The sequence below is a fragment of the Saccopteryx bilineata genome, chromosome 4 (genome assembly GCF_036850765.1).
Source record: "Saccopteryx bilineata isolate mSacBil1 chromosome 4, mSacBil1_pri_phased_curated, whole genome shotgun sequence".
NCBI classification, from domain to species: Eukaryota; Metazoa; Chordata; class Mammalia; order Chiroptera; family Emballonuridae; genus Saccopteryx; species Saccopteryx bilineata.
Window position 1 is genome coordinate 26316852 of NC_089493.1, and position 25098 is coordinate 26341949.

Here is a 25098-nt window from a genome sequence, read left to right on the forward strand (position 1 = left end):
ATAGCCCCATGGGCGCGGGGCCTGGGTTTGTTTTATTCCCCAGTGACCACTCAGCGTCTTGCAGCGCGCCTGCACACACGTGGAGGCGCTCAGTAAACATTTGCGGAATGAGTCAGCGAAGTCAATATGGCAGATTTCTTGAACTTCTCTGAGCCTCGACTTCCTCATAGGGCCCGACTGATGGTGGCACATTGGATTGTGCTTCAGCCCAGGACGCTGAGGGTCCTAGTTCAAACCCCTGAGGTCGCCGGCTAGAGCGCAGGCTCACCAACTTGAGCACAGGATCACTGACATGATCCTAAGGTTGCCGGTTTGAGCCCAAAGGTCACTGGCTTGGCTGGAGCCCCTGGTCAAGGCACATATATATGAGAAGCAATCAACAAACAGCTAAAGTACAACAACTATTAATTGATGCTTCTCATCTTTCTCCCCCCGCCCCACCACTCTCTCTGTAAAAAACAACAATAACAACAAAAAAAAACTTTCCTCATCTGTAAAATGGGCACACAGACACTTACCTGGGAGGGCTGCTGTGAGAGCCAAAGGCCCGCAGCAGACATTCCCAAACACTCGTGCACCGCACACCCGGAGCCCCACTGAGTGTGGGCTGCACCCCGTGCCGGAGGCTGACACCACAAAAGGCAGCTGGGTAAGTAAGAGTAATGTTTACTGAGCGATACAGGACTGAGTACTACGAAGGGTTTACCAGGATGGAAATGCACCCCGCCCGCCCCGGCCACCCCTAACACCCAGAGACTACAGTACTTAGGAGTTACACACAACGGCCATAACTGCAGAATATCTGTTCGTAACAAACAAACCATAGCATATTTATACTGTATCACATCGAGTGATTATAGAAATCCATATATATATTGCTTGTATAAAATCTTTTTCTTGTAAAAAATATTAAAAAAAAAAAAAAAGGAAAGAAAGTATAAAAAACATGTGCAGTTGAAAGCCCTGCCAGGACAGCCAGTCTGTAAACATTCAGTGAGTATGTGCTTTGGAAGGGCGCCCGCGCCGCGTGCCCACAGCAGCTCCAGCGGGGCCGGCGAGGGTGCGCCCCGGCTGCCACTCTGGGCAGGGCCGCGCTGGACCGTGGCGGGCGGCTGCAGCAGGGCCCGGCACTGGGCCCCTCTCCAGCCTAGGGGCAGGGTCAGGGTCAGGGTCAGGGTCAGGGTCAGGGCTGGGGGCAGGCATATTGCAGTTTCACTGAGTTCCGTCCCCAGCCACATTTTGGTTGTAACTCATGGCTTTTCCTGGCCGTTCGGAGGTCTCTTGGGTGGGTACCCTGGCGGAGAGGCCGGAGAAGTGCCCACAGCTGTCTGGATGGGAGTCTCTCCAGCCCAGAGCCTCTGTCCTGCCTCCTTCAAGCCTGGCCCCAGGCAGGACAGCCCCAACCTCGGGGCTACTTTGGTCTCAGCGCTTGGTCCTGGGTGTCATCAGCCTGTTCTTCCCCTGGTGTGGCTGATGTGAGTTTCACAAAAAAGCCCGGCTGATGCTGGCTGTGCTGAGCCGCATAGAAAAGTTTTTCACGGAGCGAGGAAGAGCCCTCTGGGACCCTCCTCCTCCTCCCTTTTCCCCTCTCCTCCTCCTCCTCCTCCTCTGCCTCCTCCCCGCCCATGGTCACTTCTTCTCCAGCTGCTCCAGCAGCGGGTTGCCTTCTGAGTCGGGGGTCTTGACGCTGTCGGTCCGGACGATGCAGGTGGGGCGGTGCAGGTTCAGCATCAGGATGAGCTGCTGCCGCTCCTGCTTCAGCTCCTCGATCTGGGTTTTCAGCTCCGCGTTCATGAGTTCCAGCCGCTCCGATTCCTGTGCGCAAACGCAGAGACAGGGCTTTAGGCTTTCACTGGGGACCGGCGCTGGGGAGAGGCTCTGCCTTCGGGTAGGTACAGGCTGGCATTTATTTCCCTGTTTTCTGTCTGCCAGGTTCCCACTGGAGGGAGAACAGAACCTGCTCTCGAGCCCTCGGGATAACTCACTTTCTGCAAGCAGTGTCCGTCACACCCGGGGCACCGGCCCGTGGCACCAGTGAGATGACCCAGGTTATGTCTGGGGCCAGGCTGGCTCATGTCCCACCTCTCTCCCTCCACACAATGCTCTCCCAACACTGGCTTCCTTGCTGTGACTCAAAGATGCCAAACACTCTCCTCCTCTGTATAAGGAACAACAGGCGGGAGCCAGGTGGTCTAGCACAGGGGCGCAGAGGGCCCACAGGGGGGCCCCTGTGGCAGTGAAATGGCAAGGTGTTTGGATGAGTGACTGATGCATGTCGCGGAGGTTTTGGCCTGTGGGATGAACGGGCCCAGCGTGGTCGTAAAATCCCTTCTAAAACATGTCCTTCCTGGTGATGGAAGGACATTATCCCCCGTTATCCAGAAACCTTGCCCCTTGGTGGCCAGTAACAGTCATCCTTCTGGATCTAAAATGAAGTTCCAGCTGGACCTCAGGAGAGATTGCCAGCGGACTCCCCACTCTGCTGGAGAGGCTCTGGGGAGGGAAAGAATGCTGGTTTGACGTTGGGGGTTTACCTGTTTGCAGCGTGGAGAGGGAAAGGCACTCCAGGTACAGGCTCGGGGCGAGGGGTCAAAACAACAAAATAGAAAAGCTCCTGAGTGATTTTTCTTGAACTGTGTCTCAAAGCTTACAACCAGTGTGAGAGCTGAACTGTACACAATGGTCAACGAAGGTTCAGAGCAGAGGTTCCCCGCCAGGTACAGCTTCCCCTCCCAGGAGACACTGGACAAGGCCTGTGGACGTTTCTACAGCTTCCCCTCCCAGGAGACACTGGACGAGGCCTGTGGACGTTTCTACAGCTGCCCCTCCCAGGAGACACTGGACGAGGCCTGTGGACGTTTCTACAGCTGCCCCTCCCAGGAGACACTGGACGAGGCCTGTGGACGTTTCTACAGCTGCCCCTCCCAGGAGACACTGGACGAGGCCTGTGGACGTTTCTACAGCTGCCCCTCCCAGGAGACACTGGACAAGGAGACACTGGACGAGGCCTGTGGACGTTTCTACAGGAGACACTGGACGAGGAGACACTGGACGAGGCCTGTGACGTCTCTGGCAGTCACAGCTGGGGAGGGGCTGCTACGGGCCTCCTGTGAGTGGGTGCCAAGGATGCTCCTGAACGCCCTGCAATGCCCAGGGTGGCCCCACACACACAAAAAAACTAACTTGTCCAAAATGTCAACAGTGCTGAGGTTGAGCAACCAGCATTAGACAAGGAACAAGCTGCGGTTGCAACCGTATGTGTGACAACAGGCTGTGTGTCCCCGGCCTGGGCCTACGAGTTTGCCCCTCCAACTGGCGGGGCCTGAGCACTTCTCCCTGCATCTCAGGGGCCCTCGGTGGGGTCCACACACACCCCGGGCTTCCGCCTTGCTCACACCGGCCAGCTGGTCTGACTAAACTGTTCCTGGTGCTGGTCTCTGAGGGGGGCAGCGTCAGTGCCCGAGGACCTCGGAACTGCTGAGATGTACAGTCCTCGTGACTAGATCTGAGGGGAAAAAAAAACCTCAGAAAAAGGGAAAGAAATGCTCAGGAGGAAAATATTAAAAACCCAGCTATGGTGGTTGTTAGTTCAACAGGATGAGGGATGACGGGGAGGCTGGGCTGATTCCGCTGTTCTCGGAATTTCGAGAGAAGCCCACCTCCAGGGGCCAGGAGACTTCACGTGAACCCGTGAGTCCACGACCTGTCAGTCTGGGCGGTGAGGTGCTAATCTCAGCCACCCCGGCTCACTGAGTCTGCTGATCTGGTGACCTCGGGAAGTTCTCTCAAACCCTCTGACCATTATCTGACTCACTCCAGCCATGGCTCCCACTTTGAATCTCTGAGCCTCTGTCTCACCCATCCGTGAACCTCTGCTGAGGACCTGTTGTGCATAATGAATGCTCTGGAAAAATCCAGAGACTTCTGAACCCCCAACACGGCTCTTGTGTGGCTTCCACTCTGAAGGGAAGAAGAATCCATACAGCCAGGCTGGGCTTACTATGTGCCCATTGGCCAGGTAGAGTATGAAAGGCCTTCAGTGAAGGCTACATGGCCAGGTTTGACCTTGGGTTTGAAAAGCAGTCAACTCTCGGGTTGAGTAGAGAAGGTCAGCGGGGGTGAAGAATTTCAGGAAGGAGGCCCTGAGTGCACAAGGACACAGACACGGAAAAGCGTAAGACGTGTTTGGAGATAAAATCCTCCACTGCGACCACAGGCCAGTTAGGGCGCTGTGGGTTAGAAAGCTGGGGAAGTGGGTGTAGAGTAGACTGGGAAAAGCTTTAGGGTTTCCAAATAAGAGTCCAGGGCAAGTTTCTCAACTTGAGTTCCAGTTATCTTGTCCGAGAAGAGATGATGGATGACCATGGACTCGCATGGGGAAGGCACTTTGTAAACCGAAGGGTTAGGGAGGCTTAAGGAATGTTTACTCGAAGCTATGAGCAAGGATGAGCATATGCAGCAAGAGAAGGGGGAGAAGGGGCGGAGGACGTTCCAAAGAAAGCGTGGCAGGTCTTGGTGACAGCCTGGATTTGGAGAATGAAAGGCCAGAGAGCAGCCTGTGAGCCTGGGGGAGGGGAGCCGCTCTGGAGAGAGGTGTGGAAGGACAGGAAGGGGTAGTTAGGTTGTAGGCACAGTGAGTGGAAGGTAAAATTGGACACAAAAGGGGCAGTGGCTGACACACAACATTCAGCGCTGTGCACGGATCCACCTCCTTGAAAGGACTGTGTGCCAACCCAACCTTACATGTGAACCTACGGTCACGCACAAAGGCCAAGCAGGTTGGGGCATCTTGCTTCACACATGCATTTATCACAAGAACGCCACTGCGTTCTGTTGGCTTTAAAACATTAAGGTGGCCTGACCAGGCGGTGGCGCAGTGGATAGAGCGTTGGACTGGGATGCGGAAGACCCAGTCGAGACCTCGAGGTTGCCAGCTTGAGCGCGGGCTCATCTGGTTTGAGCAAAGCTCACCAGCTTGAGCCCAAGGTCACTGGCTCGAGCAAGGGGTTACTCGGTCTGCTGAAGGCCGGCGGTCAAGGCACATATGAGAAAGCAATCAATGAACAACTAAAGTGTTGCAACGTGCAATGAAAAACTAATGATTGATGCTTCTCATCTCTCCATTCCTGTCTGTCTGTCCCTGTCTATCCCTCTCTCTGACTCTCTCTCTGTCTCTGTAAACAAACAAACAAACAAACCCCAAAACAAAAGAACATTAAGGTGTATCATGGAATACCAGGCTGTTCAGAATGTCACTAACTGCTTTTTAGTTTTATTTCCTTCTGTTCTATTGGTTAGTGCTAATATATAGTTACTCTGTACAAGTTGAGTGCAGAAGAGTATCTTTTTAACCATGATTGTAGAACTGGTTTGTGACTTTGTAACAGCAAGTACCTGATCTGTCTTCCTAATTAATTAGGAAAGTGGGCTAGGATCTTCGCATGTAATTTTTTTTTTTTTTTGTATTTTTCTGAAGCTGGAAATGGGGAGAGACAGTCAGACAGACTCCCACATGCGCCCGACCAGGATCCACCCGGCATGCCCACCAGGGGCGACGCTCTGCCCACCAGGGGGCAATGCTCTGCCCCTCCAGGGCGTCGCTCTGCCGAGACCAGAGCCACTCTAGCGCCTGGGGCAGAGGCCAAGGAGCCATCCCCAGCGCCAGGGCCATCTTTGCTCCAATGGAGCCTTGGCTGCGGGAGGGGAAGAGAGAGACAGAGAGGAAAGAGGGAGTAGGGGTGGAGAAGCAAATGGGCGCTTCTCCTATGTGCCCTGGCCGGGAATCGAACCCGGGTCTCCCGCACGCCAGGCCGAGGTTCTACCGCTGAGCCAACCGGCCAGGGCCTTCGCATGTAATTATGAAGTGAATAACTCTGCTTACATTTTTATCATTTTGCCTTCTGGTAGATAATTTATTGCCCTAGAGAAAATAAAACCATTCGTTGTTTTATAATAGTTTAGTAGCCTGACCTGTGGTGACGCAGTGGATAGAGCAGGGGTCCCCAAACTACGGCCCGCGGGCCACATGCGGCCCCCTGAGGCCATTTATCCGCCCCCGCTGCACTTCCGGAAGGGGCATCTCTTTCATTGGTGGTCAATGAAAGGAGCACATTGACCATCTCATTAGCCAAAAGCAGGCCCATAGTTCCCATTGAAATATTGGTCAGTTTCTTGATTTAAATTTACTTGTTTTTTATTTTAAATATTGTATTTGTTCCCGTTTTGGTTTTTTACTTTAAAATAAGATATGTGCAGTGTGCATAGGGATTTGTTCATAGTTTTTTTTATAGTCCGGCCCTCCAACGGTCTGAAGGACAGTGAACTGGCCCCCTGTGTAAAAAGTTTGGGGACCCCTGGGATAGAGCATCACCCTGGAACGCTGAGGTTGCCAGTTTGAAACCCTGGGCCTGCCCGGTCAAGGCACGTACCACAAGCAATCAATGAACAACTAAAGTGAGGCAACCAGCCCTGGCTGGTTGGCTCAGTGGTAGAGCACTGGCACAGCATGTGGAAGTCCCAGCTTCGATTCCTGGTCAGGGCACATAGGAGAAACAATCATCTGCTTCTCCACCCCTCCTCTTTCTCTCTCTCTCTCTCTTTCTCTCTCTCTCTCTTTCTTCCACTCCTGCAACCATGGCTCGATTGGTTCGAGTGCATCAGCCCAAGGTGCTGAAGATGGCTCCGTGGAGCCTCTACCTCAGCTAAAAATGACTCGGTTTCCAGCATGGCCCCAGATGGGCAGAACATCGGCCCCAGATGGGTTTGCTGGGTGGATCCCGGTCGGGACACACATGCAGGAATCTGTCTCTCTACTGGAAAAAAGAAAAGAAGGAAAAAAATAAAAATAAAAAAGAAAATGAGGCAACTACAGGTTGATTGTTCTTGTTACCTGCCCCTCTCTCTCCTCTCTCTAAAAAATCAATACATAAAATCTTAGCTAGAATAGAATTAGTACAGGTGAAGTTTTGGTTTCCTCCACTGTGGTCAGTAATGGCAACAGAAAAAGTACAGGGTGAGGGGCTAGGTGTCTTGGTTTTTCATCCTGGCTGTGTGACCTTGGCCAAGTCATTCCTCTTCTCTGTTCCTCAGTCTCTTCCCAGAAAATAAAATGATTGGCCCCGGGGACTTTAAGCATTAAGATTCTCTGACTCTATCTTTTAAATTAAAGTTACCCTAAGAGTTGAGAAGAAGCCTGGCGCAACCTTCTGAACCCAAAAGACCTGTCTGAGTTAAAATCCTAACTCTGCCCTTGCTAACTAGGCCACTGTGAGCAGGAATCCCCACTTCCCTGAGCCTGGGCAGCTCGTGCAGAGCGCTAGGCAGCCGAGGAGCCCTGGGTTCTAGTCCCGACTCAGCCACTGTGTGACCTCGAGCAACTTCAGTGCCCCAGAGTCTCAGCGTCCTCGTCGGCGGGGATGGAGCTGCCTCGCCTCCCCCCAGAGTCACTGTCACCATCGAGAGAGTGGCTGCGGGGAGCGCCGAGCGCCATGGGCGTGTGAGAGGGTGTTACTGTTACCGGCAGGCCGGAACCTGTGTCAGCACAGCAGTCACAGACGCTGGCGTCACAGGAGGGAGAAGCCTAGGGGGCCTGCTGCTCCTGCTGCAGACAGAGGAGGGGCTGAGGTCACCCGGGGGCCTGCAGGGTGAAAATCCAACCCATCCCAAGGCCCGCCTCCCGCCTCCTTCAGAGCCTCGGCTGGTCCAGGAGCGAGACCTCTGAGACATTACAGGAATCTCCCAGGGTGGATCTGGGTGATCACGGTTCACAATGGGAAAATGATTTTTTTACATATATGTGTGTGTGCATGTGTAAATTCCAAGAGAATTCCCCAGGTCTGTGGACACTGACTGTCAACACAGCCATGTGCATTCATGCCTAAACCTCACACCCAACCTCTACTTCCAAGGCCAGATGGGGGGAGTGGGGGGGGGTGGAGCAGAGGAGAGTGACTGGGCTTAGGCCTCGTCAGGCTCATGCAAACCTCCCTCCTAACCCAGAGGCCATACATTTCTGCTCACAGCGCCTTCTTCTCTCACCAGGACAGTACTGGAGCCACAGAAGGGATCTTCCCCCTCTACTCCCGACCTGCGCCCCCTTGCTGCAGCCAGAGGGATCTTTCTGAGGAGTGTGTCTCTCCTTCCGAAACCCTTCCGTGATACAATGCATCCTCCTAACAGGAACACTGTGAGCGTGAGAGAAGGTGTTAATAATCCAGCCAGGACAGCAGGCACACACAGGGATCGCCCAGACAGCCCAGCAGAGAGGATCACCTACCACGTGGAGGGTCAGGCGCCTGCCCTCTCCTTGCTCCCACCTGCGCTCTAACTCCAGCCACTCTCTTCAACTCCTTCACCGCATCCTCACACACCCCTTGCCTCTGGCCTTGGCTCGAGCTGTTCCTGGTTTCCCCTTCTATCCCTACCCTTCGTCTCGTTTATGTCTCAACAGGCGGGCTTTCCTCAGCCTGGGCCAGGTTTGTCCTCAGGGCTGGCGGGGCTTGCCCAGCGTGAGGCTCAGCACACGGTGCTATTCCTCACTTCCGGTCGGCCTTCCCGCTGCAGACCTCGCCTGCCAGCCCCTGTGCAGCGGGCACTCACTAGCCACTTACTGGATGGACAGATGGCTCAGCAACTGAATAAGGGAATCCTGGCTCTACCCCATGCTAGCTAGCAGTGTGACCTTGGGCAAATAACCTGACCTCTCTGAGCTACAGGTCAATGTCTAAAACAGGGACAGATGATATTCATCCCAGCAGAACGTTATGTGATTAAATGAGACACGTGTACTGTCCGGCATACCCTGGGTGCTCAACACGTGACACTGGGACGGGAAGCACAGCCAGCAGTGTTCGTTCGGCACTGACTGTTTACTGCACCAGTGCGTTACTGCTTTACACTCACTTGGCATATCTTGCCTGCTAACTGACAAACCCCTGAAAGCAGGGATCTGATGGGAGGCTTGTCTGCTCTCTGCTGTGCCTTGCCCAGCTCTGCAGACACTCAGGGCTAGAAATGAGTATGTTACACTCCATCCATCTTTAAAGGCCCATGAGAGACCAGTGTCTTAGAAACTTCTTGAAAATGTGCGGTGTGATGTTGGTTCACCATCTCTTCCAAGGGGGCTCCAAGATGTAGGAGTCTAACCCGGCCCAGTGCGCATGGCCCCGAGGCGTACACATGGCTCCACGCCGATTACACCCATGACCTCAGAGTTGCTCTCTGACCATTACAGACGTGAGAAGAGGGCCATTAGGACGGGCGACCCTCTGCTGGCCTTTGCATCAGAGCTGACCTCTGGTCCCCAGAGGCAAGAGCTTAGAGGCCAGCTGGCTGGGAGGCAGAGCTGGAAGAGCCTCCCGCAGCTGAGGGAGGAGCGTTCCTCTGCCCCAGGTGCTGCGTCCACTGCCCCATGCACATGGAGTCGCCACCTGCTTCATCAGCACCCACCCTAGACAACTTTGGCAGCCACCAGGGTACCAAAATGGGTAGTATCAGTCCTGGCCACCTGGATCAATCAGCTCCAAGGATCTAACCACAGTGACCACAGTGGAGGAAACTTGGCTCCTCCTACCTCCTCTGCGGCCCCCCATCTGCTGGGCCGGAGCTGCTGCAGGCTGCTCTTGGCTATCTTCTCTGGGGAGAGGGCATTAGACAGGAGGCAGAGAAGACCAAAGGGATAGAGGCTGCTTGTGCAGACGCCCAGGTGCACACTGATCCTGCAGCCTTGATGACGTCGTCTGGTCCACATGTGCACAAGCCCGCAGCCCGCCCTGGCCCGCCGCCCAGCTCACCCGCTGCAGAAACTCTGTCCGCTCTTTCTTCTTGTTCCGGCATCGGGCTGCCGCAACTTTGTTCTTCTCCCGCCGCCTTTTCCTCCGCTCCTCTTCTTCATCTAGCTGTGAGGGCAGAGAGCCACTGATCAGACACGGAGGCAGGCCTGGAGGAGAGCTTCCCTCCCGACAGGCAGACAGACAGACAGACGGGCCACCCCCCTCCTGACCCACAGGTCGGCAGTGAGGAGGCTGTCCCTGTCTGCCAGCTCACTGGCCTCTCGGCTGGTGAGATGGAAGTACTTCCCAGTCAACCCAAGGATGCACTCAGAGCAGGTAGGCACCCCTGGCAGGAGTCAGGGCTCCAAGAAGGCAGGGCTCCCTGGGGTCTGCCAGAGTTCAGGAGGCCCACACCTGGGAGTCCACCCACACAGAGCTGGCACTCCACTTGGCCGGTCAGTTTTTGCGCCCGGCCCAAGCCCTCTGGGCACCGTTTCCCAGACCAGCAGTCCTCGGGGCTCTCGGGCACTTCCTATAAAACCACCCTGGGCGTTCTACCCCCACCCATTCCCCCCCCCCCCCGAAACGCCTTTTCCCTCCATCTTGGTCCTTCCAAGAACTTGGATCTATATCTTAGTCTCCTAAACAGTCTCCCAGCCTCCTCACCCAGCTTTCGTCCTCTTCCCTGCATGTTCTTCCCCCGGGGACACCACCCATACCCCGGGACCCTGGGGCTCCCCAAAGGGCCCTGCACGTGACGCGGGCAGAGGGGCCTCTGGAGTGTCCCTAGGACACGTTAGGAAATGCACCATGAATGACAGAAGGCCCGTGACATGGGAAGGGAGGAACTCACTGCCCACTAACACTGGCTTTCAATCAAAGTGGCAGTTACTATTGTTTCACTTATTATAATAGCAAGAGCTGCTGTTTACTGCCGACATTGCTAAATGCTTTAAATGTAGGTCATGCAATCGCTGCGATCAAAGTTTGATGAGGAAGGTACTGTGACTGTCCCCTTTGATAGATGGTGATACTGAGGCTCAACAGTTCAGTCTATTCAAGGCCATTCATCTAGGAAATGGAAGAGTCAGCATTGCAACTCAGACTTCTGTGACTTCAACCTTCCTGCTCTTGACCCCTGGTCCACAGTTACAGACCATCAGGACCAATCTGATGTGATGATGATGCCTCTTGTGGTTCGTTACCTGGAGGAGACTCTGGAGGACACACACGGCCAGCTGGGTAGGGGACAGCCTAGAGTGAGAGGCCATTAGAAGAGTCATGGACTGCCCTGAGCTTGCCAACTCTCTCACTTCTCGAGCCGGTGGGGGTGATTCTGGCAGCCTGAGGCCTGGAACAAGGTCTCAGCTGAAACGGCTTTGGGCCAGGAAAATAAACAGCCTTGCTCCATGGACTCCCAGCATGCTCTAGGAGGTCAGGACCCAGGGCCTGGGCCGGAGACCAGCACCCTGGGCCACCATCGCGGGCCCTGGCAGGGCAGCCCTCTCCCCTTCTCCACCACCTCTCGGCTCCTCCCGGACCCACTCCTACCGGGTCTTGGGCCCAGGAAACAGGTTGGAGAGGGGCCTTGTCAACAGTGCCACACCCAAGCGCCTCCCAGCCCCTTGGCCTCCTTTGAAACAGCCCCAGAAGTGACAGCTCCTCTGGCTGACCCGCATCTGGGAAAATAGAAACCTGGACAAAACTGATTCCGCCCAACCTCAACCTAACCCCCAACAAAGCAGAGGTAACCGTGACGACAGGCAGAGGGAAGGAACTGGAGGAAGTGGCAGGCAGTGCAATCTCCCCTCGGCCAAGAGGGTTTGCCCACAAACTGCTAAGGTGCTGTGTGCAACCTGAGCCCTGCTGGGCTCGCAGGGCCGAGGGTCCCTCCCGGAGCACCCTGGGTCCCGGCAGAGCTGCTATCTCCCAGGAGACACAACCTCTGTGCTCTAAGACCCAGCTCCCTGCCCCACCCCTGCACCAGGCCTCCTCCTATATAAAGTCAGGGGCAGCCAGAGGCTGCTCTAGCCGCAGTTGCAAAGAGGCTCAATGCTGGAAGTTTAGAGATCAACTGGTGCCTGGCCTGTGGTGGTGCAGTGGGTAGAGTGTCGACCCGGAACACTGATGTCACAGGTTCGAAACCCTGGGCTTGCCCAGGCAAGGCACATACAACAAGCAAGCAATGAACAATGAAAGTGAAGCAGCTAACTATGATACTTCTCATCCTGCCCCTGCCCCCAGAAAATCAATAAATAAAATCTAAAAAAAAAAAGATCCACTGAACCAGGCTGATCACCCTTTACTGCAAACATCTCACCCCTTCTCCAAGCCGGCCAAGTCCTCCTGACAGGACCTTCCTTTATCACTGGGGAAACTCTTACTCAACCTCCAAGAGCAAATGTCACCTCCTCTAGGAAGGCTCCTTTCACTCCGGGATAGAACTACCTGCTTTTTCTGTGCTGCTGCAGCACTTTGAGTACCCCACGGCAAGAATCTCTACCTATCCCCCCATAATTCTCTGTTTACGTAGGAGCCCATCTTCCCTGCGGGGGACCTGAGCATCCCCACCCCCCACGTGGCACAGAACCTGGTACTTAGTAGGAATCAGCAAACGTTAATCAAATGAATGAATGAACAAAGGATTCTGGAGAAAGATGGCACAGGCTTGAACTTTATCACTATAAAAGTGATTCACTGATTCACTGCCTGTTTTTGCATCTGCATAACCTTTCCCCCCAGTGCTCATAAGGAGCTTCTCTCCTGGGGACTGGGTCCTGTCTTCTCAGGAGCACGCTGGCCGAAGGCAGGGACTGGATTCAGGGTACAGCCCCTGAAGGCTGTGGCAGGCCCTGAACGGACCCAGGCCGCGCACTGAAGCCCAAAGCCTCCTGCTCCACGGCCACTGCCAGCTTCCCAGCCGTGCCAGGCCTGGCCTGCGCCGGGGCCCCAACGCACCTGACATCTCACTCTAAGGAAAGAAAGGGCCCTAGAGCCCCATGGTCACAGCTTCCCCACTGACGCTGAACTGCATCTCCCCCCAAATCCTCCTGCTGCTATTTTAGAGCCACCCCAGGACGTGGGGAGAACAGCTGCTGAGGCCCCGCCAGGAACACGGGGTTGGGCAGTCCCCCCCGGCCTACTCCATCCCCGTGGGCTAGCACTGGCTCCTGCCTGGGCCTGCGCGGTCTGCGCCCCCACAGCGAGGCCGTCCAAGGCGCCCCCGCCCTCCTCCAGGCTCCTTCCAGCCCCAGAGTCAGGCTGCTGCCGCTCCTCCCTGATACTCCCTGGACTAACGCGTTTGGCCACGAGTGGGTGGGGAGCAGCAGGGATGGCTTTTACCACACACAGCTCAGACTTCTAAAACTGGAAACCCCAAAACAGGAGATGACAATTTTTTCCTGCAGATATAGCTGGAAGAACCGGGATATCTGAGGAGGAGGGTCAACTTGACGCTCAAAACATTTCAGGAATGAAGAGCCGGGCTCCCGGGATGGAGGGGAGCGTGTCTTCGCCTGTTCTCTGGTTTCGTTCTGGCTCGTGTTTCCCCAACTCCCAGCAAGGCCCGGAGCAAAGCTGTCGGAGCCCTGAGAGTGAGGGGCACCCCTGGACCATTCTTCACATCGAAGGGACTAAGGGACCTGAACCAAGAGGCCCTCCTGCTAAGCTGTCCCGCCACAGGGAGCCTGTGTTCAAGCCCCTGGCCACAGCTGACTGGACAAAGTGTGAATGGCTGGCTTGAGCTGGGCTGTACTTACCTCCTGCAAACTTACTATTGGACTGCTGGACTGGGGAACACCCAGCCTCAGCCGTGTGCCCAGAGCAGCAGAAAGATCAGGCCCCTGGAGGAGCAGGGACCGTGAGACAAGAGAGTCATGCACACTCAGCTACAGGACAGGGTCAGAGAGGCAAAGGGACAGAATGGGTGACAGAGAGAAAAACAGGTTCTGAACCAGGGTGAGGCAAGCAAGGTGCCCAGGACACTCATTGAAGGAAGTGCTCACTCTGAGGCTCATGCAAGGGCAGGTTCAGCACCCAAGAGTGGGAGCCTCCTTAAATGCCGGGCCCTGGGCTTCTCTTTGCCTCCCACAAGCTACAGACTGAGTCAGGGGAAGACTGGGACAGAGAGCAAAGACAGAAACACAGAGAACAGAGACACACAGAGACGCAGACAGAAACACAGAGAACAGAGACACACAGAGACGCAGACAGAAACACAGAGAACAGAGACACAGACAGAAACACAGAGAACAGAGACACACAGAGACGCAGACAGAAACACAGAGAACAGAGACACACAGAGACGCAGACAGAAACACAGAGAACAGAGACACACAGAGACGCAGACAGAAACACAGAGAACAGAGACACACAGAGACGCAGACAGAAACACAGAGAACAGAGACACAGACAGAAACACAGAGAACAGAGACACACAGAGACGCAGACAGAAACACAGAGAACAGAGACACACAGAGACGCAGACAGAAACACAGAGAACAGAGACACAGACAGAAACACAGAGAACAGAGACACACAGAGACGCAGACAGAAACACAGAGAACAGAGACACAGACAGAAACACAGAGAACAGAGACACACAGAGACGCAGACAGAAACACAGAGAACAGAGACACACAGAGACGCAGACAGAAACACAGAGAACAGAGACACACAGAGACGCAGACAGAAACACAGAGAACAGAGACACACAGAGACGCAGACAGAAACACAGAGAACAGAGACACAGAGAGACGCAGACAGAAACACAGAGAACAGAGACACAGAGAGACGCAGACAGAAACACAGAGAACAGAGACACACAGAGACGCAGACAGAAACACAGAGAACAGAGACACAGAGAGACGCAGACAGAAACACAGAGAACAGAGACACACAGAGACGCAGACAGAAACACAGAGAACAGAGACACACAGAGACGCAGACAGAAACACAGAGAACAGAGACACACAGAGACGCAGACAGAAACACAGAGAACAGAGACACACAGAGACGCAGACAGAAACACAGAGAACAGAGACACACAGAGACGCAGACAGAAACACAGAGAACAGAGACACAGAGACGCAGACAGAAACACAGAGAACAGAGACACACAGAGACGCAGACAGAAGCACAGAGAACAGAGACACACAGAGACACAGACAGAAACACAGAGAACAGAGACACACAGAGACGCAGACAGAAACACAGAGAACAGAGACACACAGAGACGCAGACAGAAACACAGAGAACAGAGACACAGCCAGCGGCACAGACAGACCGAGTGGACGAGAGAAAGCACACCCAGGGAAACAAACTATCGCGGTCCTCCCGACTCCATCCCCGCAGAGGCCCGACTCTGCCTCCTGCCCTTGGGGTCCATGACGCGGCACAGCCTGAATCTCCTGAAAACCCCTCTGGCCTGGAGGGAGTGCGAGCAGCTGTCTGCCTCTTACCGCTGTGAGATGCCCAGGACACTAGAGGACCACCTGGAAGTCTGGTGATGCCAAGTGAATATGGAGGAGTGGAAGGTGGTCCCCAGGGGCCATGCTTTTAGAACAGCTGGGAAAGTGGCAGAGCCTGGGTGCAGAAGGACCCTGGAGCAAGCAGCAGGTCTCCACGGCAAGAATCACATACCTGGGTTAGGAGTCTAGTTGGTTAAATGGCCTCAGTAAACCATCCAGGACAGACTTACCCTCTCCACGTCTACAGATTAGGGAACTAAAGACATCAGGGCCGCTTGGAAGGCCAATGACAGCCCCTGGCTCCTGGAAGGGCAGGTGGCCGGCGTGAGCCCCCCTCAGAGTAAAAGGCCCTCTTCTATCAGCTCCACCCTCCCTCTGGTCCTCTATTCTGAGGGTGATGAGCATTTCGCTCTTCCCTATTTGGGTCTTTTAAAATAAACACTGTAGCATTAAAGCTGCGTGTTTCTGTCCCACTCCTGCCTCATCCTCACTGGTGGCCTGTTTCTCAGGCACAGTCGGCTACATGGCTTTCACTCGGTGGCAACAGTTGCCCAGATGTGATTTTAAGTTCTGACATTTCATAAGCCTTTCCAAAAATGTTACTTGTGGGAACCACAAAGAGGTAAAATGAGAAAAAGCGATACCTTTTAACCCGAGGCACTAAAAATACAGAAACTATCATATGGACAAAGCAATAGAGAAAGAGCAATAAAGCAGGCAACCAGCAGAAACGGGGGCGGGGATCAAACCCCCAGCCATAACCAGAGCAGCAGAGGTCTGGAAGGCTTCTCTCTCACTGAAACTGTAGCATGGGCGGAGAGACCGGGCTCATCATGGCATCAGGGTTGGCATCAGGGTTGGCAGCATGGGCTCTGGGGTCTGAGAGGCCTGGATCCCTCAGCAGCTCTGCTCCAGACTGGCTGTGTGCTCCTGGACATGTCACATGGCCTCTGAGCCCCCCTTCCTCACCTGTGTGAGGAAGGCCCTGAGCCCTTCTGCACAGGTTTGTAAAGAGGACGAAGTCCCAGCCCAGAGCCTGGGACCCGGGAAGGGTTCAGTAACTGCCAGCCTCTCTGCCTTCCTACCCAGGGGAGGCAGGCAAGCAGGCAGGCAGGCAGAGATGGCGCTGCCTGGGGTAGGTACCCCCAGCCTCCAGCACCCGGGGGCAAATCTGGCATAAAAGGAAGGCTGACGGAAGCAGATGGGGTTGTCTCAGGGCATGAGAGCAGTCCGAGAGCAGGGAGCAGACCTGGAGTAACAGCTCCATGGCCTCCAAACCCAGCCCTGGCAAGGCCCACAGGGTCCCTCCCCACTGCGTGAAGGAGACAGATTTCAACACCAGGGACCCATGAGCACCCTGGGAAGTAAACACCCAAATACCAAACATACCAGACATTCCCCCATATAAACAGGCTGCTCTGAGCGGTCCCACCCCACCCCCCTGCCCCCCTCCACCAACAAAAAAAAGTAGGGCAGTCCAGGGACAAGACCTCACTGGGTAGGCCGGCCAGCCTGGGCCCGTGATTCCTGCTGCTTCCTCCCACCCCTGCAAGGAGGCGTGAGGAAACCCCAGGGCCCGAGGTCAATTCCCTTGCTGACCCGCTGCAACCGGCAGGGGCCAGGCCCTCCCAACCGGCCTCTCCCGAGGGGCTAAGCTGTGGGAAACTGCCCTGCTCTCTCTCCCACCTTTTCTAGCCAGGCCTTTCCCCTCCAAATGGCAAAGGTCTGGACCTCAACTGTGAAATACTGGACAGTTTCTATGAACAGTGGACAGGGGAATAAGAGAAAATTCAAGACAACGGTCAGTCTAAGGCTGCAGTTGCAAACTCAACTCACCTCCAGGGGCCAAGTCAAGTAAAGGAGGAGGGCTAGAGGGGGCCATGGTCCTCAGAGAGGAACCCCAACTAGACCCAGGGCCATGCAGGCTCAGTGCGCCAAATCTTCCAAGTTTTCAAGACTAGCTGAAAATGCAGATTTTTAAGTAAAATCTCCCAATTTTTTTAATGTTGGAAACAAATCCCATTTTGAAAAGAACACTGAATGAGCCAAACAAAACACACCCGTGGGCTGCACCAGCTGTGGGCTGCTAATTTATGACCCCTGGCTAGTGACAGACCCCAGAGGGGCTGGCCACTGTCTGCAGACACCTGGTTCTAGCCACCATGAAGCCCTACTCCTTGTGACCATGGGCCAGTCAGTTCACTTCTCCTGTCCTGAGGCTCACTGTTAACAAACACAATAGCTCCCACTTCTCACTAACCTTCCAACACCTCTGCAAGGTGGGTAACAGGGGCCTCATGTTACAGATGAGGACACAAGGTGAAGTGTCTGGCCCAGGTCACCCACCTCGGAAAAGACAGGGATTCCACTCCACTACGTCAGGCCTCCTTCCAATGGGCGGGTGGACTAAAATCTCCCCCAAGTCCGACCTAGCTCTGACGTCCCTGGATTATTGTTCATTCAATCTTCAGAAGCAGTGTTGGCTTGGCTAAAGGGAGAGGGAGAGAGAAGTGGAAGGACATCTCCCCTCTTTTAAGAAGTTTCAAGGTCCTGGCTGGTTGGCTCAGCGGTAGAGCATCAGCCTGGCATGTGGAAGTCCTGGGTTCGATTCCTGGTCAGGGCACACAGGAGAAGCGACCACCTGCTTCTTCACCTCTCTCTCTCTCTCTCTCTCTCTCTCCACACCCCTCCACAGCCATTGGCCCCAGAGCTGAGGATGGCTCCATGGCCTCGCCTCAGGCACTAAAATAACTTGGTTACTGAGCAATGGAGCAGCGGCCCCAGATGGGGTTGCCAGATAGATCCTGGTTGGGGCGCATGTGGGAGTCTGTCTCTCTGCCTCCATGCGTCTCACTTAAAGGAAAAAAAAAAGAAGTAGTTTCATGCCCTGGCTGGACTGCTCGGTTGCTTAAGAGCATTGTTCCCATACACAAAGGTTGTGGGTTTGATCCTTGGTCAGGGCACATATAGGAAGGAACAGATCAATGTTTCTCTCTCTCTCTCTCCTCCCTTCCTCTTTCTCTAAAATTAATATACATTTATTTAAAGGAGTATCAAAATAGTCACTTCAGAGCCAGAAAGGGACTCTTGGCTAGCACCCAAGCAATGCCTAGATTCTACAGATGAGGACACTGAGGTTCAGGGGAGGAATGGGATTACTCGAAGGCTCATGCCTGAGGCAGGACCAGAGTCCCCATGCAAGTCCAAAGGACACTGCTGGTCCCCCCCCGCCCTCCTGACTGTACCCGACTGCACAGCACCCCCTCTTTCCGGAACCCTACTTCTCTGACCCCCCCTTTCTCTTGCCTGGGACCCTGCCCTGTCCCTTGTAGGCTGACGTCGCCACCGTCCTCCGTGGCTGCTGCCTTCCCCACGCACGACCTACGCATCATCGTTTTCACATGGTCTCAACGACCACCAACACACCAATGCCAACCAAATTTTCTTTTCAGACCAGAACATCCACGTGCCAGCTGGACGTTCAATCTGGGTGTCCCTCCGGCCCTCAGAGCCTGTGTCCTCCACGGGTGACTCTGTCTCTGTTCCCCACCCCGCCAGCACCACTGCCCCCCCATTCACTGGGGTGAGAGGCTCAGGGCCCGCCCCTCACCCGTTCCTCTCCTTGCCTCCATTCCTGACCGGACAGGCCATCCAGTTCCATGTCCTACATCTTCCCCAGGTGTGCTCCGCACTCTCAATCCCCACGGCTACTTTCCAGCCCTCTTCTCTCCACTGGACCACCTCCCCCAGACCTCCTGACCTTGCATGACCACCCTCCATCCCAGGCAGCAGAGGGGTCTTTCTAAAATGCAAATACGGTCCAGTTATTGGCCCTTGGGGGAGGGGGAAGGGTTCATCACCCTCAAGGTTCCTCAGGACTTGACCCCACCTGGTATGGTCTCACCTCCCATCCATCCTTACCCTACACCCTGTTCCTGCAACGCTGAGCCCTCATACGCCCTACACTGTCCTAGCTTCATGTCTTTGCCCTTGCTGTCCCCTTGACTTACTCTCAGCCTGTACATTCAGCTCAAGCATCATCACCTACAGGAAGTCCCCCTTGATGCTCACTCCCAGGCTGGGGAGGACTGTCTCCGTTCTGGGCTCCCACAGAACTCTGAGTTTATCCTGGAGCCTACTGTGCTGTATTCTAGACTCTATTCCTGCCTCCCCCGCTAACCTGGGAGTTCCATGAGGGGAAGGTCTGTATCTTGTTACTTTTTGTGTGTCCAGAACCTTGCTGAGTTTACAGCCATCAACAGTGCTCAACAAATGTTTGCTAACGGGAGTCCTGATCCACAGAACCCGTGACCTGGACAGAACCCAGGACCCCTGCCTCCCAGGCTGGTGCCCTTTCCACTTTACTGCAACTGCCCCTGATGCTAGGCTATCATTAAACACATTCACCTACAAATAAACCCACACACTGGATGCCACTCCCCGTTAAAGCATCAAACCAGCCCAGCCAACCACCAGGTGAAGGCTCTGACCGAGAGCTGGCAGCGGCCCGGGTTCCACCTGCCAAGATGATTCACTTAGCTCCCCTGGCTGGGAGTGCAGGGGACCAGCAACTGCTCAGTGCACTTGGCATCTGCAGGAAACAGTGTGGAGCAGCAGGGCTGTGAGCGAAGCCCTATCCTGAGATCCTAGAACTGAGAAGACCTAGAGATTCCAGGTCCCTGCTGCACCCGCAGGCCAGGGAACTCGAGGTCAGGGAAAGGGAGTGAGTGTGCCCAGGTCCTTCGGTCAGGGACAGTGACAGTACCAACCAGGACACACTGCTTTCTGGAAAGAGGCTGGGAACGCCTTCTTCATGAATGAAAGCCTGACTCCACTATCATTGTTGGGCATCAGAGCCCATAGGGAGATCCATCAGAAAGACTTATCTGTCTGTTCACAGCTCAGCAGAATAAAGCATTGACCTTGGCCCTCCCAACCCCCCTTTCCTCAGTAAAAACTTTCTCCAAGGTTAAGAGAACCCATAAAACAATAGGCCCCTGGGGCTTGGGATGGGCTTATATGAACAGAACAGGGAAAGGTCATTCTCTCAGAAAGCAGTGAAGAACAGCTCCTTAATACCGTTAATACTGCTGAGAAAAGACAGCGTTGTGTTTGGAATAGAGTCTGAAAAAGCCAGCTGGGCAGGTGACACCCATCTGCAATGGTCCTGCTAAGGACAGAGCAAACACTGATACTGCAAGAGTGAGAGAGAGGCCAGCAGACATGGGAAAAATCGCCTCAGCACAGGCAGAAAACCTACTACAGACGAGAAAAAGGGAGCATGATTGACTAGAAATTCTTCTGCTACAGAAGACCTATTTGAAGAATAATGGCGCTTTTTTGTTGAAATATATCTATTTCAGGCCCATTTTGTACTTATGGTGTAACTGAGGTTTGGTTTCCCACTAGGCAATCAATCAATTTTCTTGCCCAATTGACAATCATTTCAAAAGACAAGAACAAGAGAGACACCGTGGTCCTAACAAGACCCACCCCACCTTCCAAAAGACTGGTATGGAGCAGACCGTATCTGGCTTCAGGGGGGATATTTTTTCTTCTTCTCCAAAATAGTTAATAATACAGTCAAGCCCTGGCTGATAGCTTGGTTGGTTAGAGCATCATTCGGAAGCACAGAGGTTGCCAGTTCGATACCCAGTTAGGACACATACAAGAACAGCTTGACCTTCCTGTCTCTCTCTTTTTCTCTCCCTTCCTCTGTCACTTAAATGAATAAATTTAAACAAACAAACAAACTGAGTCTTTAACAATAACGCAAACAAGCAGTGTAATATGCCTTGATTATATTGGGGCAGAGAAAGAGAGAGACAAGAGCTCCTGCAAAATGACTGCCCATAATTAAATGAAAATGCGGTTGTTGCAAAGACTGTCCATGAACAGGGATGTTCTGAAAGTCCCGAGTTGGCAGAAGGAGAATAGTAAGTTCCACCATCCTCTTAAAGCCTCAGAAGTCATTTGTCTTTCATCATGAAGGTGAAAACCAAGGTCCTTGGCTTAATTATTCTCCACCAAGGCAGTTCTGTTTAATCTGCATGCAGGCTGTGCAGCTAAAATACGGATCTCAGCCAATTTCTTTCAGGCACAAGGCACAGATAGCAGACAGATCACCGGGTAGAACGGCGACCTCCACTTTGAGGGTGCTGAACTAATAAAAATCCCACCCAGGTGACAGTCAGACAAATTTGCAGCCAGGGATACCTGGCATGGGGGATGGAAGAATAATTTCACTATGAGTGATCTATGTAATGAAATGAATGCAAATAAAGTTCAGAGATGTGGGAAGGGCATCAGAGCACCCAGGCAGATGGGGTGGGGGGCTGAGGTGCAGAGTGGAGAAGGCTCCTCCCACCCCAGTTCTTGGATCAGAGCTGCTGAGAACTCCCGGCCAGATACAGCAAACGGGAGTTCCTTTGGCATCAGAACAGTGTCTGATTCTCTCTCCTAAAACAATAAAGAAGCCAGCCTACTGATAAACTCAGCAGCTTAATTAATTAGGAAGTCCCTCAGGGTGTGAACGCTGGCAGCGGGGAGGATCTCAAGACCTGGAAGTAACTGGTTGGTTTGGAAAGGCTACCGTGGTTGCTGACTCAGAGCACCCTTGCCTGACAGACTCAGGTACCACACACATTCATGAGTATCTGACGGTGTGTGGGTCCCTGCGGGAAGCTGGAGATAGGTTTGGAGAAAAACGTGGTTTTGGTTGCAGCTGTTCTCAGAGACAAATCATTGACACTCAGAGCTGGGACATTCAGGTCATCTAAATGCAGAAAGGATCAGCACCCCCTGAGGGATTTGTTACATCACAGATTTCTGGGCACCACCAGCTTGAGAGTCTGCTTCAGTCGTTTAGGGTAAGACCCAAGAATCTGCGCTTCTAACATGCTCGCAGAGGCTGGCGCTGCTGGTCCGCGGACCGCACTCTGAGGAGCGCTTCTGTAAACCAGTGGACTTCAGGATGGTTTCGGCACCAGCAGGCTCTTGTTCAGATGATACCGTAATATGTCAAATAGATAAAGGCCATATTTTATTAAGGAGCTCACAGTTGTATTACATACCATATTGTTCGCTCCATAAGAAGCAGTTTTTTCCCCAAAAAGAGGAGAGGGAAATGCCCGTGCGTCTTATAGAGCAAATGTTTGGGGTGTTTTTTAGCTGCTGTGGGTTGCCAGACAACTAGAAGAGTGTTTGAACATTAAAGCCTCTTCTAATTTGTTAATAACAGTGCTAATGGTTGTTAATGCTGCTGTTGAGTTTACATTGTTAAAATATTATTGTGGTACATTTTATTAAATTTTTTTTTTATTTTTTTATTTTTCTGAAGTTGGAAACGGGGCGGCAGTCAGACAGACTCCCACATGCGCCCGACCGGGATCCACCTGGCACACCCACCAGGGGGCGATGCTCTGCCCATCTGGGGCATCGCTTTGTTGTAACCAGAGCCATTCTAGTGCCTGAGGCAGAGGCCACAGAGCCATCCTCAGCACCCGGGCCAACTTTGCTCCAATGGAGCCTTGGCTGTGGGAGGGGAAGAGAGAGACAGAGAGGAAGGAGAGGGGGAGGGGTGGAGAAGCAGATGGGTACTTCTCCTGTGTGCCCTGGCCGGGAATCGAACCCACAACTCCCGCACACCAGGCCGACGCTCTACCACTGAGCCAACCGGCCAGGACCTTATTAAATATTTTAACACACCATTTGGTTCAGAATATATTTTTCCTCCTCCTTAAAACCCTAGGTGCATCTAATGGAGCGAAAAATATGGTACTTGTTTTAGTCTTTCGCTGTAAATAAGACAGAGTTGTGGTTGATGCAAAACTTTTAACTCAGAAGTTATAGGGGCTGATTACAGATTTCTGACAGCCTCAGGATCCAGATTAGTCCCGTCTTCTGTTTTCCTTGAACACACAGATCAGTAGTTACCAACAGTGTGTGTATGATGCATATATCTGTGTATATATGTACATACACATACAGCCATGTGTTGCATGTTTTGGTCAATGATGAACTACATCTACAACAGTGGTCCCATAAAATTATATTGGAGCTGAAAAATTCCTTTCGTCTAGTGATGTCATGGCCATGATAACATCATAGCACAACGCAGTGCTCCGGTGTTTGTGGTGATGCTCGTGTGAACAAACCTGCCATGCTACCAGTTGTAGAGAAATCTAGCACATACCATCATATACAGTATATAATGCTTGATCGTTGTAATAAACAACTATGTTGCCAGTGTTTGTGTTTACTATACTTCTTATCATTGCTGTAGTGTGTACTTTTTCCACTTATAAAAAATGTTTGCAGTGTAACAGTATGCCGTGTTAGATCGGCAGTAGCCTTGTACAGCTCGTGTTGACTGTGTCTTGATTGCATCGTTTTCTCTCATGTCTGACTTACTCTTGTGTTGTTTTATACAGAAGCATGCTGTCCGGGCTTGCAGCCCAGGAGTAGTGGACTATCCCGTAGAGCCTGGGTGTGCAATAGGTAGGCTCTACTATCCAGGTTTGTGTAAGTGAACTCTATGACATTTGCACAATGACGAATATGCATCCCTGTCATTCATTATGCAGTGCAGGGCCATCCATGTAAATAATGTCTTATCCCCTGGTGCTGCACTCTCAGGAGGCTTGTGAGTTAAAGGAAAGTAGCAGGAAGAGCTTTGTTCTGAGGGCTATGCAAAATAGATGAACTGGCACCAGAAATCACCCTGGCAGTGCTCTCCAAAGTGTTAGATTTGATAGCTGATGGGTATGAGCATGTGTTTGGATCTTGCTTTCTTTAAAAGAAAAAAAAAGAAAAGAAAAAGATAAAATTATGCTTTCAAAGTGAGACCCTGGCAAGTTACTTAGTCTCTCTGAGCCTTGATTCCCTAACAACTAGTAGTATTGATAACACCTACCTTGTAGGGCCATCGAACAGATCAAAGATTATGTCTCCAGAAGTACTTTGCAAACCATAAAATACATTGCTCAAGTGAGCCTTTTGTCTTGAACGCAGACGTCCGCAGTCCTTTGGAGGCCTGGGCCAGTTTATACAGTATCAGGGGTTTCAACCAATGGCTACAGGCTAGAACCACCTGCCAGCCCCACCCAGACCAACTGAATCAGAATCTCTGGACTCTGCATCAATATTTTTTAAACACTCTCCAGGGGACTCTAATAAGTAGCCAAGATTACTCCACATTTCCTCCTGAGTTTCATACAAAATTTTGCCAAATTGCTCGCATTGCTTCTGGATGGCCATTAGCAATAAAAAAAAGAGGAGGAAAATGCCCCTAACCACCAGCTCCTGACTTTTCCACTGCTGTTGGCCGGAAAGGGGTTTTTCATAACTATAGCTACTAATTCTGGAGCAGTGATAAATGCTAGATGATTTATTTATACACACATTATCCCTTCTAACCCTCCCCACACCTCTGTGAAATGGATACCATTCTTCCCCGTTTTTAAAACAGCTTTATTGAGATACCACACACCATTCAATTTGTCCACTTAAAAGCATACAATTCAACGGCATTTCATATATTCACAAACTTGTGACTCTCACCACAACCATTTTTAGAATATTTTCATCACCGCCAAGAGTCACTCCACCCCCCTTAGCTGTCTCCCACCTCAGCCAGCCCCAGGCACCAGGGAACTGGTTTTCCTTCCCATTCCTATGGATTTGCCTTTTCTGGACATTTCACATCAATGGAATCCTGCAATCCATGGTCCTTTGTGACCAGCTCTTTCACTTAACATGTTTTCAAGGTTCATGTGTGTTGTAGTGTGGATCCATGCTTTGTCCTTTTTTACAGTCAAATAATATTCCATTGTATGGAATATATCATATTTTATCTATCT

The 25098-nt window shown here is 52.6% G+C and overlaps 1 protein-coding gene across 3 annotated transcripts in view; it reads right to left on the bottom strand.

The window, feature by feature from the left end:
• Positions 1 to 478: 478 nt before the first annotated feature.
• Positions 479 to 25098, bottom strand: part of JDP2 (Jun dimerization protein 2) — a 45063-nt gene continuing 20443 nt past the window's right edge. For 2 of the 3 annotated variants that reach the window (XM_066276373.1, XM_066276375.1), the window contains exons 3-4: positions 9792 to 9896; positions 479 to 1815 (exon numbers count right to left, since the gene is read on the bottom strand). In XM_066276373.1, the coding sequence (XP_066132470.1) occupies positions 1630 to 1815; positions 9792 to 9896 (291 nt within the window). In that variant the 3' untranslated portion in view covers positions 479 to 1629. The remainder of the gene's footprint in view (positions 1816 to 9791; positions 9897 to 25098) is intronic. The other variant, XM_066276374.1, reaches the window with a different exon arrangement.